Source organism: Sesamum indicum, linkage group LG11, assembly GCF_000512975.1.
Source record: "Sesamum indicum cultivar Zhongzhi No. 13 linkage group LG11, S_indicum_v1.0, whole genome shotgun sequence".
Taxonomy (NCBI): domain Eukaryota; kingdom Viridiplantae; phylum Streptophyta; class Magnoliopsida; order Lamiales; family Pedaliaceae; genus Sesamum; species Sesamum indicum.
Window position 1 is genome coordinate 2,062,117 of NC_026155.1, and position 14,673 is coordinate 2,076,789.

The 14,673-nt window shown below is 31.8% G+C and overlaps 1 protein-coding gene and 2 long non-coding RNA genes across 4 annotated transcripts; 1 reads left to right on the plus strand and 2 right to left on the minus strand.

Moving 5' to 3' along the window:
* LOC105173226 lies at positions 1,544 to 3,238 on the minus strand. 2 transcript variants are annotated; one of them, XR_848713.2, is made up of 4 exons: positions 2,213 to 3,238; positions 2,056 to 2,138; positions 1,896 to 1,970; positions 1,544 to 1,814 (listed from the first exon to the last, which is right to left on the minus strand). It is a non-coding gene; the product is annotated as an uncharacterized LOC105173226 (long non-coding RNA). The 2 variants fall into 2 exon arrangements; XR_848714.2 differs by having other exon boundaries at positions 1,544 to 1,817.
* Positions 3,302 to 4,775, minus strand: LOC105173225. The gene is made up of 3 exons (XR_848712.2): positions 4,520 to 4,775; positions 3,591 to 3,665; positions 3,302 to 3,379 (listed from the first exon to the last, which is right to left on the minus strand). It is a non-coding gene; the product is annotated as an uncharacterized LOC105173225 (long non-coding RNA).
* On the plus strand, positions 10,573 to 14,427 carry LOC105173227 (proteasome subunit beta type-1). Its single transcript, XM_011094907.2, has 7 exons — positions 10,573 to 10,753; positions 10,844 to 10,951; positions 12,160 to 12,241; positions 12,825 to 12,954; positions 13,036 to 13,178; positions 13,269 to 13,355; positions 14,126 to 14,427. The coding sequence occupies exons 1-7, from the start codon at positions 10,707 to 10,709 to the stop codon at positions 14,198 to 14,200; spliced, it is 672 nt and encodes a 223-aa protein (XP_011093209.1). The 5' UTR covers positions 10,573 to 10,706; the 3' UTR covers positions 14,201 to 14,427.

The following is a 14,673-nucleotide window of genomic DNA, read 5'->3' on the forward strand; positions in this document are numbered from 1 at the left end:
ATAAAAAAATAAAAATAGAAAAAGCTCGCGAGCTGGTGAACAGAGACAATTGAGCTCAAGCTCGAACTTAAAACTGAGCTGGCAAAGGGCAAGGTTAAAAATATCTTACTCAAGTACTTTATCTGGTGCTTCGCGAGTCGCCTCGACTCATCGCCACCCCTACATAAAGAGCAAGGTTAGAAATATCTTGTTCAAGTACTTTATCTGGTGCTTCAAGAAATAGAAGTAACAATAGTGTTAACCTCTGCACGTATATATAGGAAAGCAAAAAATAAAAAAAAAAATGACTAGTTCATCTAATTGTTATAATTCAAAAATAATATTTTGGTGAAACTACACTCTTAATCTCTCATAGGAGACGGGGTTAACATTTTTAATCCTCTAATTTACAGAATATTGAAAATAGTCCTAATATTGAAGTATTTGACACATTTAGTCTTATATTTTATAAATTTTTTAAAATAGTTCCAAATTTAAAAAAAAAAAAAACACATTTAATCCTATATTTAAATTTTGATCAAAAAGTAAATAATAAAGACACATACATTATGCATGTATAAACAATTGTGTGAGCAATCAAGCTACTGAACATGGTCCCAAGATATTTTGCCATGATTCTACAACTACGCCACAATGATGATCTATGATCAAAGTCGTCATCATACCACTCAATTATTATACTCATTTTTGTTTTATGATGGAATCTGTATTTCGTATATATAATAAATCTTTTTTTATTATTATTATATTATATGTTATATGAGATCAAAAAGACAAAATGGCCAGAAAAATTACCATAATATTTGGTTTCAATTTTGTTTCATTTTCGAGAGGGGTCAAAACATGGATAATGTTTGTCTTGATTTATTTTGGAAGTTTTGGTGGTGTTTTGAGATGTTTTGAAACTGTGCCTCATTTGTTTTTGTCAAAATAAGTCTACACTAATTATAGGCCCTACAACTAAAAAATTTATACGGGAAAAATGCAGAGAACCCCCCCGGTGATATGGGCAATGTGCATGATACCCCCTGTGATATAAAAAATACCAAATTACCTCCCTGTGAAAATTTTATTGGAGCAATTGGACCCTTGCAAGTGGAAGGTGTGGCGCACGTGCCAATGTTGTGACTGGGGGGCCATATTTATGTTGTTTTTGATAATTTTGCCCCTCTTTCATCAAATGAAAGATATTAAGTGCAAAATACCCCCTGTGTTAGTGTAACGAGCAAATTACCCCCCCCCCCTGCATTTTTTTCCAAATAAAAGTGCAGCAACTTGGTCATATGTTATTGCAATTTCTCCTTCTTCCAGTTGTTTCTAACCTTTTTTTCCTCTAAAAACAGAGAAAATGTCAAGGTCATCTACCTCATTCTGTATTTTAACTTTTTTGGCGTTTTTGTGACTGGATTCCTGATGCTTAAATTTCAGAAATAGAAGTTGAAAATGTACAGAGAAAATAAACACCAACACTAAGCAAAATTGACAAAATATAAAATTGAATTCCATTAGAAAGGATTGAAACTTGATATTTTTTTTACTGCCACATTACAAAAGGAACTGAGTGCCATATTATAGACAATTTTTTTCAAATTTACAAAAGGAACAGGCCATTTACCCAAAAAAAGGTCATTTACAAGATGAAAATGCAGTCTAAATTACTCTTGTTGTCTTCTCTTTTGTCTCTCTTTCATCTTGTCCAAAACTTTTGAAATAGTTGGCCTCTTGTTGTATCTCCTAGTTGCAGGTATTGAAGAAGCTGTTGGAATATCATTCCCCAACAAGGATGCATTTCTAGGGCCTTGATAGCCTACCTGCTGCTGCATTAAATTTTGGATTTAGAAAATATTTGCTGCAGCTAGGTTGGTTTAAAAGTATTTTAATAAAGAAGAACATACCTGGGTTGCAAAGTCTGGTGCAAGTGCATGTGGTTGTACTACATTGCTGCTCTTTCTCTTGCCTTTTGATGTAGCCTGCAAATTGTGATCAGAAATGAGTTTAAAAAGATGAAGGGATAAAACAGAAAGAGCATAATTCATTGAACATGTTTGATGTTACCTTTTTACTTGGTTGCTCCTGGCTTAAAGGGGGGGGGGGGTTTGAGATCCATGTGGGATTTCTTCTGAAACAGCAGCATTTGCCTGCAAAAAAATTAATTTTGTTAAAATAACAGATTAAAAATTATTATATAACATATTAAAAAACTGACACAAACCTTGAAAAACTTCGACTCTGGATGTATTTCATTCTTGCAGCTGTCCTTATTGTGGCCTATTTGAAGGCATTTACTGCAAGTATGCGTCAATCCTTTTCATGTTGATGTATTTGACTGCAGCTCATTAGGGCCCTTTCTCCTCAGTTTCTTAGGTCTACCCCTTTTCTTTTTAATCTTAGGAGGTTTAAAGGGCTGAAAACTGGTTTTTATATAATCTTGTGACCCAGGGACAACATGTATCATGTCATTATACACTTTGAGGTAAACTGTCTGCTTATAAAAATCATCCACATAAATATCTACTCTAGCCCTTTCTGAAACAATTGCTGAACAAGTATGACAACATGGGTATCCTGTCAATTGAAACATGCCACAACTGCATGTTTCTTCTCTAAGTCAACCACATACTTGTTCAAGAAGTGGTCAATTTCATATTCTCCCCCACCATACCACCTAATGAAACAATTTCTTGCAGCATGTTGTTGCTTGTTTATCTTCTTTAGGATGTTAGGGCAAATTGATCCTCCATGCTTCTCCATTCCCCCTCTTTTCAGTTGCAACCTAGACATCAATTTTGTTCTAGTCCACTCAAACATACATATAATTGATTTGGCCCTTGCCTCAAGTATATAATTATTAAAGCTTTCACATAAGTTATTCACCAAAATATCATATTTGCTATGAACTGGAAAATGTGATCTTCCCCAATGTTGTGGATTTATCTTTCTTAGCCATTCAGAAACTGTTTCCACATCAACTTTTATTTTTGGATCAAGTTTTTCAATTTTTTTCATAAAACCCTCAAATTCCCTTCTGTTTGCAGTTGAGGCTGCCTTCCGAAAGTATTCTTTCAGTTCAACAGATTTAAATTTCACTTTGAAATTTTCATACATGTGTCTCAAACAAAATCTAGGTTCAGCATTTGGCATTCTTCTTTAATTTGTCTTATGCCCCATTCTAATGGTAGAGTGGGATCTTTATAATAAAATTTAAACACTGACTTCCCCACCCCCCCACACTATTCATACATTTCTCCTAATTCATATAAACCCAAATAATCCAAATCCGATTTCTCAAATACTTTCTTATGCCCTCCTATATAACTAAGTTTAGGATGTTTTACAAATTTTTCACCCCATCAAAATTTATATCATGTGTTTGAAACATCTGCACATAAATAAAATAAACCATACAAAAATAATGCTTCAGCAAGAAGCAAAACCATAACACAGGGGGTACAAATACACATAACAATAAAAGCACAGTAACTTTCCAACTAAAAAAAGCAATCAATAATGCTTCAGTAAGAAGCAAAACCCTGACACAGGGTGCTTTTCATGAACATAAGAATAAAAACAGTATAGATAGAAAGGCCTACCTTAACTGCTTCCAAATCAGATGCTTTGTCAGTTTTTCCCCTCACAAAAAGCCTCCTATACTACTGACCTATTGACTGGATATAAATTCAGATGTCAATATAATTAGATTTTGATCCAATTTCTGAGATTCAAATGGTACAGTCTGAAATAACAAGCTCATTAATTAATTGCAATAAACCATTAATGATGTCAGCATGGTTAGACCACATCTCAACATGCTTTGGCTCAAACTCCATAATCTATTCATATTCTCTCTAATGAACTCTTAGGAACACCGTAATGCTGTGTATGATGAATAACAAAGTATACTAAGTAAAAATCAATTGATATAATGTAGATTGGACCACTTGCATCATTCGATCAGTCACTACACACGAAATTTTTTTTGGTAAATTTGTTGTATTAAATCTTGAACAGCAGACAAAAAAGAAGATGTTTTGTTTGGTAACGGTATCAAATTTGTATAAGAATCTTGATTCATATGGATTAGCCACAGAAAATTGTAAGAAAGATGAAGTGAGGAACGGGTAGTTTGCCAAATCTAGGAGTTCTACATCCCCCATTCAATAAACCAACCTGAAACACATTTTATCTCAAACTACTAACAATATAGATAAGTAGGAATATCTATAAGTTCTTATCCATTTAGAACTACTAACAAAACAGATGCTTTGAGGATTCTATACTCCTTCATCAATTAGTGTTTAAAAAATCTTGGTGGTATTCTTATGAAAATTGGCCGGATCCACTGAAAATCAGAATTCTTAAACAGATCAAATCTTGGGGGTGAATTCATATGAAGCATTTAATGGGTTAAAAGCAAAATAATTATTTAATGGGTTAAAAGCAAAATAATGGATTAAGAGCAGAAGAAGCGAAAATCGAAAATAAGATCTCGAAATATGAAGCTATATAGATCGAGACTAACCTTGTTTGGTGTCGCAGTTGCGAGCAACGGCGTTTGGCGGGGGATAAAGGGAAAGGAAAACAGTTCGCCGGCGGAAATCAGAGCTCCAAATAGCGAAAATTAGAGCCCAAAAATAGCAAAAAACGGTATTGCAGCAGCGACCAACAGCGTTTGAGAGGATTTCACCGGCGGCGGTGGTGGATTTAAGTGGATTTCGTGTTCTCTTAGTCGCCTCTGTCGTCTCTTTTTTTCTCTCGCCAGAAACAAAATCAACAGATGAAAATCCTAAGTTTGACTAACAGTCAGCATTTTCAAATATAAGGAGGGGAGAAACCCTTCTCACCAACGTTTAATTCATGTACGGAGGTAGTGTGCTACAATATTTAATTGTCTGGGAGGTATTTTGCTTTTTTTTTTTTTAACAGAGGGGGGTAATTTGCTCTTTATCAATAACACAGGGGGGGTATTTTGCTTTTAACCCAAAATTATACACATACTCATAGATATATATAAATATATATAAAAGAGGCATGATTTGATAATAAAAAGTAGTTTTTATCTCCTACTAAACAACATCAAACATATCATACTTATTTTATATTATCTCCAAAAACAAATTCAGACATACACACTAACTCTAACACATACATAATCTTTATTTTTTTCTTTCTATCTCCACAAAATACATCAAAACAAATTAAAAACGAAACCAAACATAGTGTATGTTTTCCAATGGAGGAAATATGGATGTAAAAAGCAAGACATAAATTCTCTACAATGACACTATAGAACAATTGAAGGGATGTGGCGCAGCATGGTAGCACGTTTGTTTTGGGTACAAAATGTCACAGATTTAAATCCTGTCATCTCTATCTATTACTGCTCCATTGAGCAGTAACGAGGAATCAATTGAAATCGATTCAAATGTACGGACTGATTCATTTTTATGAAACTATATAATTTATGTACTTTTTGTTTTTATTTTTCTTGCTTCCTATTTGTTTGATCTTTTAATTCTAATTTTATATTTAGGTAAGTCAATGCTCCTACAAATAAAATATTACCCATAAAGTCATAATTTTAAATAATGACTATATATTTTAGAAAAAAAAAAAAATTGATTGGACTCTTTATAGTTGTACCATTTGAAGATAAGTTATACACAGTAAAAAAAAAAAATTGCATTAATATTTTATCTCAATTTTACTAATATTATACTTCAAAAAAAGAAAAAATTATATATATTTACTGACAAAAATATCGAGGGTTAAACAAACTTTTTCCCCTGAACTATGTTAAAGGTGACACTTACTTTCTAAACTAACAAATGTAACATATACCTCCTTTAAATTGATTGGTCGAATAAAATTACCCCTCGTCCCATCAGTAATTATATAGTTCTCAATATTTTTAGTACTTTTGCAGTTAAATCATCACAAAAAAAAAAAGACAGTTCGAACTAAAAAAAAGATATTTTTAATCAAAATATATAGAATGGTAGTTAATAAATAAGGAATTTCAATTAAAGTAATAAGTTAATAAAATAGATACACAATAAATATAATATACCCAATGATTCATATGCATATATATATATATATATATATATGATACATGCTTAACCAGTTCATCGTATTTAGAAAGAAAAATGAATATTGATGGAACGAAAAATTATACTAACTGGATACTGATGGACCGACTTTTGAAATGGCATGGTATGGGAGTCCTTTCATTCTAGTAGACGGTGTTTCGAATTAAACGTATGATTTAGATGATATTTAATCATTATATTTAGAACGGTATTGTTTTGTTTAAACACAGTCACAGATCGTTCAAAAGTCCATCCGTAATATATATATATATATTTATAAAAAAATATTTATTTTAATTTTGAAATAATCATTTGATAATTATAATTAATTAGTAAAATTAATTAATTTAATTAATTAATTAACTATTGAATAATAGAATGCAATTAACATTACATTATGAATATTTATGAAAAAATTATTATATTAATATAACAACTGTATGTTTACAAATATAAAGAGAAAGAAAACCTAATATTTACCTTGGCCCCCTCATTGGTATGGTCCATGTTGTCATCATCTGGGGCACGACGGTCTTCCAGAGGCTGTGATGGGTTATTACTCGAAGCGTTGGGCTGTGACGGGCCAACAGTCAAGGCGGTGGCCTGCATCGACTTCATCATGCCCATCATGTCGACCATCATCTTCTCGAGTTGAAAATTTATAATAATGAAATTTATCGTTAACAAAAATTAGCGACAAAAAGTTGTGCACAAAGTTGTTGCTAAAAGGAATGCGTGATACATTATAGGGCTGACTTAGTGACATTAATTATTTGTTGTCATTATATTTAGGTTGTCACTATAGATGCGTCACTAATTATCCATAGTAACAGCTTTATGTATGATTTTCGTCACTAATAATTATGTTATGACAAGATCAAAATTATTATTATTTAATATAATATTTGCAATGATAATTTAAATCTATCATTTGATATTTTGTCACTAATATTATTTTCTTCAGAGAATGAGATATGCTTAATATAAATTCAATGGAATAAATTACTATAAATGCCATATAATATTTAATTAGTAGTATTTTATGAATATAACAAAAGTTTGTTAAATTTGATTGATAATTGGTATGTATGTATATATAGAGGATTGGGTTTAGCTTTATTTTGGACTAATTCTAGGTTGTCCAAAATTCATCCCTTGAAATTTTTGGAAAGGAAAAAAGATATATATATATGAAAAGGTATTAATTTAGTTTGTTAAATATGCCTAATTTTAATTTTAATACGATAACTATGTCCATTTTTGTTTAGGTCCAGTAACTTACGAAATTGCTTACTTTTAGTCCTCTGGCAGATTTTAGGACAATTTTACCCCTATGCAACTTTTGAAATGCAGTTTTAGTCCATATGCACTCATAGGGGTAAAATTGTCCTAAAATCTATTAGAGGACTAAAAGTAAGTAATTTCATAAGTTACTGGATCTAAACAAAAATGGACATAGTTATCGGACTAAAATTAAAATTAGGCATACTTAGCGGATTAAAATAATATTTCTCTCTCTCTCTATATATATAATCCACTCATGGGCAAATGGTTGTAAATTCCACACTTTAACCACATATAAGAGCATTAATTTTTATAGCAATTAAAGCATTCTCGATGCATGTATATAATATAAATTTTTTAATTAAATTAAAAAATTAAAGAAAAATAAATTAATATTGAAGTATTCATGAGTAGAAAATTACTAAAAAAAAGTTAATTTATTAGAGAAATGTATATATTGTGAATAAATAAACAGTGAACAATACAATTCCGATCCACTAACATACATAGGGCGGTGATTGACGGGTCCAATTCGAGATTTGCAATAAATGACTGTAATGTCTAAAAAATAGTAATTTTAACACAAAAAATTCTAATTTTTAAAAAAAAAATAAAATTCTCAATTCCTAGGTGTCTCGTGCAGGTCATGTGTTGAATTTCGATTAAATTAAGGTCTTTCGGACCAAAATTGTGATTTTTTTTTGTAAATTACAATCATTTAGTACGGATCAAGAATATATATTTGACCTGAAACTGTAACCACTCCTATGTTAGTGAACAAAAAAAGTCGTGCTATTTTGGTCCACTAACATGTGGATTTTGATAGTTTCAGTCTAGATCAATTTAAGATTTACAATAAATGACTAATAATATTGAAAAATGATAATTTTAATCCAAAAAATCTTAATTTGGTCCAGAAATTTAAAAATCCTCAAATTCTAAATATCACGTGCATGCCGTGTAACAATTATGATATTAGCGTCTATCTCGTGCTATAAATATATTTTTTTAAATACATATCGAGAGTAATTTAATAATACAAATTATATATTCAAATGTCAAAAAATGAATAAATATATTATCTTCAATTTAAATTTCCGTCCGAGGGCTTAACCAGCTTGTTAGAAATGCATCGATTTGACACCACAATCAAAACACAATATATTTAACTACTCGAAATATAGGAAAAAGTATTATTTTAGTCCGTAAGTCTGCCTAATTTTAATTTAAATCCGATAACTATGTCCATTTTTGTTTAGGTCCAGTAACTTACGAAATTGCTTACTTTTAGTCATCTGGCAGATTTTCGGACAATTTTACCCCTGCGCAACTTTTGAAAGGCAGTTTTAGTCCATATGCACTCATAGGGGTAAAATTGTCCGAAAATCTGTCAGATGATTAAAAGTAAGCAATTTCGCAAGTCACTGGACCTAAACAAAAATGAACATAGTTATCGGACTAAAATTAAAATTAGGTATACTTAGTGGACTAAAATAATACTTTTCCCCGAAATATATTCTGATTTTCATACGAAAATCTATACAAATTTGAAAACACATATTTTTCATTGAATACTGAAAATGAAATACATAAATAAATATATTTTTCTAGATGTATATGCTCTACTTCCTAGCAATTTTAATGTGTTAAATAATGCAATAAATCGTAACAATAATAATAATAATAATAAAAAACTTCAATTTAACTATTTTAGTTTTTTTTATAATTATTTAGCTATTTTAGTTAAAATCGTTGTATTATACAAATCTTGAACTTCCTGTGTTGTTTTGCATATAAATGTATTAATTAATATGTTTTACTTTTATTTATAATATTTTTAAAGAGTGAAAAATTATTTATTGTATGTAATAAAAAATAAAAAAGCTCATTTTATAAATTAAACTTCTTGATTTAATTCTATTCATATTTTTTCAAAATAATTAATTTAGTCAAATTGTTTCCAATCCAAACATGAATCTTATTTTGTATAATTATTTTTTAAATTGTTCTTTTACATATAATTGAAACGTAAATGAGAAATTAGTTAGTGCAACATATAAAAAATAATAATTTCTATTTATTATTTTGAAGTTAAACACTTATCATATTGAATAGAAGTATTTATTCATTTAAAGCTTCGATTTATTTTGCTCAATTTTTTAGGTTTTAAGTTAATTTATATGTATAATTAATATATATATAGCACAAATGTTAAAATCAGGGTAGTATTTATAATTTTTCAAACAACGAGAAGGCATTTGTAATTATATTAAATCTCAAGAGAAGTAATTTATTTACACTATTTTTTTAAGAAAAAGTATTATTTTAGTCCGCTAAGTATGCCTAATTTTAATTTTAGTCTAATAACTATGTCCATTTTTGTTTAGGTCCAGTAACTTATGAAATTGTTTACTTTTAGTCCTCTGGCAGATTTTCGGACAATTTTACCCCTATGCAACTTTTGAAAGGCAGTTTTAGTCTATATGCACTCATAGGGATAAAATTGTCCGAAAATCTGGCAAAGGACTAAAAGTAAGCAATTTCGTAAGTTACTGGACCTAAACAAAAATAGACATAGTTATCGGACTAAAATTAAAATTAGGCATACTTAGCGGACTAAAATAATACTTTTCTCTTTTTTTATAAGGGAATAATACTCGTTATTTATGCTTTTTTGTTAAATAGTTTTAAGGGAGTTAGTACTCCCCATTATAAATTTATTTTACTTACAAATTTTCTAATATAGAATGGACGAGGATCCCAAAAAGCTCGTCCCACCACAATATTGGTGGTTTAGAGAGAGAGAGAGAGAAAGGATAATTACACTTTCATCTCTTGAGAAAAAATTGGAAATTTGTGAAAAAATTATCCAGATAGTCCAGAAAAAATTTAAAAAAAATTAAATAAGTAAGTTATAATTATAGTTCATAAGGACATTTTGATTATTTTACCACATAAAATTGATGAAAACCTAACGAGTTGAGTTAATTGTTAGACGATTGGTAAATTTAAGAGGGTGTTGACGATTTTTCAAATTGAGATGGTGTATTTGTAATTATATTAAACCTTTAGGAGCTTTTTGTATATTCAAAAAAAAGGGAGGCTTTTTGTGATTTATCTAAACAATAAATAAATAAAATAGTTAGAAAATAAAGAAAGAAAAAAAAGGCGGTGTGCGACGTCGTATAGACGCTGTTGAATGTAATTTCTTGAGAAAAAAGACAGCAAGAGCTCAAAAACGCAGAAAAGCGAAGGAGCGGATTCATTCATCTGAATCATCACCAAGATTTCCTCTTTCGTATTGATTATTTCTTTCTAAGAATCGAGATCACGATGACGAAACAGCAAGCGAATTGGTCGCCTTACGACAACAATGGAGGGTGTGTATAAACCCTAATTTGATTTCTCATGTTCTAATTTGGATGCTGATGTGTGTTTGTGTGTGTCCGTGGTGTGATTTTTGTGTGCAGGACTTGTGTTGCAATTGCTGGAGCTGATTACTGTGTGATTGCGGCCGACACTCGGATGTCCACTGGCTACAGTATTCTTACTCGCGATTACTCCAAAATTAGTCAGCTGTAAATACCTGTTCTTTTCCTTCCCTTTTCATTTCTGTTTCTTCGAGTGTCTTTTTCTCTTGGTCTTTTGATAGGTGAATTTTTCCTCCAAGTAATTTTGAGGAGGAAGTGCGCTATTGGTTATTTTGTTCAAGTATGATATGTAGTACGTATCTGTTAATGAAGAAGAGATGGAACTAAAAATCTATTTTGGAAGTATCTCAAGAAAAGTTATGTGCTTGTGCTAAGAGAATCTATGAGAAAATATCTACTCTTTTCCCCATTGGATAAGGAGCTGATGTCCTTTTGTCTAATCAACTGTTTGGGGCTTAGCTCTAAACGACAAGGAGTTGTCATGATCTTATGTATTGATCTTTCTTCTAGATGTCTAAGTCACCTGGAGTTGGTTAGATAGATCCCAGGATTAAAAGATGTCAATGCAAAACATGCGGACGAAGCACATAACTCTTCAGCTTTGTTTTTAGTTGTTGGTTTTGCCATTGTTATTGCTGCAAGCAATTGAGAAATCAGTTTCTTTTTTAATCACTTTTGGACATTTTTTTGTCTTGCTCACGCGAAATGGTCTATCTAATGTGGCCTTGAGCTTGTAAGAAGCTGGACCCTTGAATATTGAATGGGTTTGCAAGGATGAACATTGTCAAAACAATAGAGAAGCCCACCTGAGATATGACCTTAAGATCTGCAATCATGTATCATATGTGCGTTGGTTCAATTTGGAACACATCTCTTGCTCATTTTTGGTACTGACTTATGTACCTTATTGAAGTAATGCCAATTATGTCTTTTATGAAGTTAATGAGATACTAGTGGAGTAGCTTATTACAGAAGTAGAACATTGAAGTTTCATTTGCAGCATGAAGTTTGGAGCTGGGTTCAACATGGAATTCCATCTCATACATGTTTCCATGCCAGTTTAAGTTCTTTTGTTTCAAATCATATCTGTGACCCATGACCTCTTTCCTTATGAATCCTAAATGCGTTCTGCTGTTTTTGATTTCTTTGCTCAAAAAAGTTATGCACGTTTTTTACCCTCACAGAGAGAAGTCCTTTTTATTTTTCTTTTTTTCGTTCACTTCCTAAAATCCAACCTCTATACATCTCAATTACTCATGGTGGCTTGCCAGGGATGTAAAATTTATACCCTTTATATTCAGTGTGGATAATCTTATTCTATTGTAATGCAAGCTGTTGTTTATTTGAATATGTAGAGCGGACAAATCCGTGATGGCCTCTTCAGGTTTTCAGGCTGATGTGAGAGCTCTGCAAAAAGTCTTGGCAGCAAGACATTTGGTGAGTTGTTGAAACAATTAATAGGCGGCCATGGCTTAACTTTTTGGTTATTGTCCTCCAGATCCCTCACTTCTCCATCTTTGTCACTCTGGGTGTTTTTGCCTATATGTGTTATACTAGCTGTAGGGGCTTGCAACTTTGTTCTCGTAATCAATAAATGTGTCTTCTGATTTGGTCTATTTTATGGCACTTGGCACTTTATTCATCAATACCAAGGTCACTTATTTCTTTGGGTCAGATGACGACAAATGCATGGCCTGCCCAGTGTGGACTTTTTTTAATTTTTAATTTTATTACATGATGCTGTATACAGCCATTTTGTTCGAAAAACCTTTCTGGTGCTTTGAATTTTTCGAAACTTGATTGCTGTTTCTTTTTCCTCTTATGTGTTATTTTCTTCTTGCTGAGTGATGCAAGTAATATTCTGCAGACGGAATGGTGAAAGATCTCATGTACAAAATTCTTGTAAAAGATGCCATCTATTAGTACTAGACTTTTAAAAGTATCATCCATGAAACCTGACCTGTTGTATTTATATTTCTCAAAACTGATGCATAAATTTAATTCGTTGTTTGACTTCTAGATTTATCAGCATCAACATAACAAGCAAATGAGCTGTCCTGCAATGGCTCAATTGCTATCTAACACCCTGTACTACAAACGTTTCTTCCCCTATTATGCTTTCAATGTCTTGGGTGGCCTTGACAATGAAGGTAAGTCTGGTTATTCGGTTGCATATTAGTAAAAATATTTCTGGTAATTCATTGATCCTTTGTTTTTCTAAAAACCTGAAGGAAAGGGCTGTGTCTTCACATATGATGCTGTTGGATCTTATGAAAGGGTGGGATACAGCTCTCAAGGTTCTGGTGCTACTCTTATCACACCCTTTTTGGACAACCAGTTGAAGTCTCCAAGTCCTCTTTTATTACCTGCAAAGGTTTGGTCTAGACAACACTCCTTTTGGAGAATTCATTTGTGCCATCATATTTCTTTCCAGAATATTTTGATAAGAAGTGATTACATGCAGGATGCGGTTACTCCACTTTCAGAGTCCGAAGCCATTGACTTGGTGAAAACTTGTTTTGCATCAGCGACAGAAAGAGACATATACACGGTTAGTTTGTTTTCTCTTCTATTCCAATTGGTATGACTTAACTAAAAAATATTCCTGTCCAAATGTCATTATGCTTTTACCAATTGATGTTCAGTTATTGGAGAACCTCTCCTTACAAATTTGATGCTTGCTCCAGCTTGATAACATTTTCTCTTTGAAATATAAGGGCAAAACCTGATTATTGAACCCCTGCAATCTCTTGTTGTCAATTGATTCGAGTGTGTGGGTAGCTTTCCCTTGCATGTTTGGAGCATTTTTCCTGTTTGAGCCAGCTACTTTGTACTGTTGTTCCTCATCAATGTCAGAATGTGATGTGTACTTGGAAAAAGTTGCGCTACCCATCTCTGCAAATTGTTGCGGATGTCCAATTATGCCAGAAAGGCACTAAATATAATGCATCTATCTACTGCTCGGTGCAAATGAATACCCTGCAACTACATATGTTTTTGATCAATTTCACATATTGGCATGCATGTTTGTCCAATTTTTTGATATGATGCATGTCGGTACCTGTTACCCATTTGCCCTACCAATTACTTCCAGTTATGTCATTACATTACGAAAGAAGCAAGATCTCAGTTACCCCACACACTATCTCTTGTAAAAAGATTGACCATGCTAGCATCAGTATTGTGGATTCATATTCTTTTATGTAATTAGGATGATAACCTTCAATTCTCTGACAAACAGTTTTAGATGTGTAAGCCCTGACCATACTAAACTCCCACCTGTCTCCATTCTTATGTACCTGCCCTTATTTTTTTTTACAGGGAGACAAGCTTGAGATAGTCATATTGAATGCCAGTGGTCTACGTCGTGAGTATATGGAGCTCCGAAAAGATTAGTCCTTGTTCCCTGTTTCTTCTACCTCAGCTGTCCAGCATGCCTGCTTGGGGTAGTTTGCTGGATTATTTGTGTTCTCAGGGCTCATCAGCTACATTTTTCTTTTTACCTCTGATCGGATCTGCTTTTGCTTAGATCTTTGTCTGTGGTATATGTAAGAATTGCTGATTCATAATCAGATTTCTTGAAATTTTTTAAACCATTACGTTATGAAGGTCACATTTTAATCCATAGGTATTAATTCTTACTCTTTTCATTCTAAAAGAAAATTTATACCAAATTGAAAAAATAGTTTCGATGAGTGTTTAGGGAAATGCTACTATTCTTCTTTTTTCCTGTTTTCAATTGAATTTTTAGCTAACAACCTTGGCTACTTAATGTAAATGTAAATTACAATAAGCTCTGCATGGGTTGCTATAATTATAGATATTTTTTTATTATTTAAAAAAATTACAAATGCCTTTTACAAATATTT

Excerpts from the sequence above, each read along its gene's own strand:
- LOC105173227 (XM_011094907.2), top strand. The coding sequence starts at position 10,707 with ATGACGAAACAGCAAGCGAATTGGTCGCCTTACGACAACAATGGAGG. Across the intron at positions 10,754-10,843 it reads CCTTACGACAACAATGGAGG|GACTTGTGTTGCAATTGCTG; the intron begins GTGTGTATAAAC and ends TTTTGTGTGCAG. Across the intron at positions 13,356-14,125 it reads CAGAAAGAGACATATACACG|GGAGACAAGCTTGAGATAGT; the intron begins GTTAGTTTGTTT and ends TTTTTTTTACAG.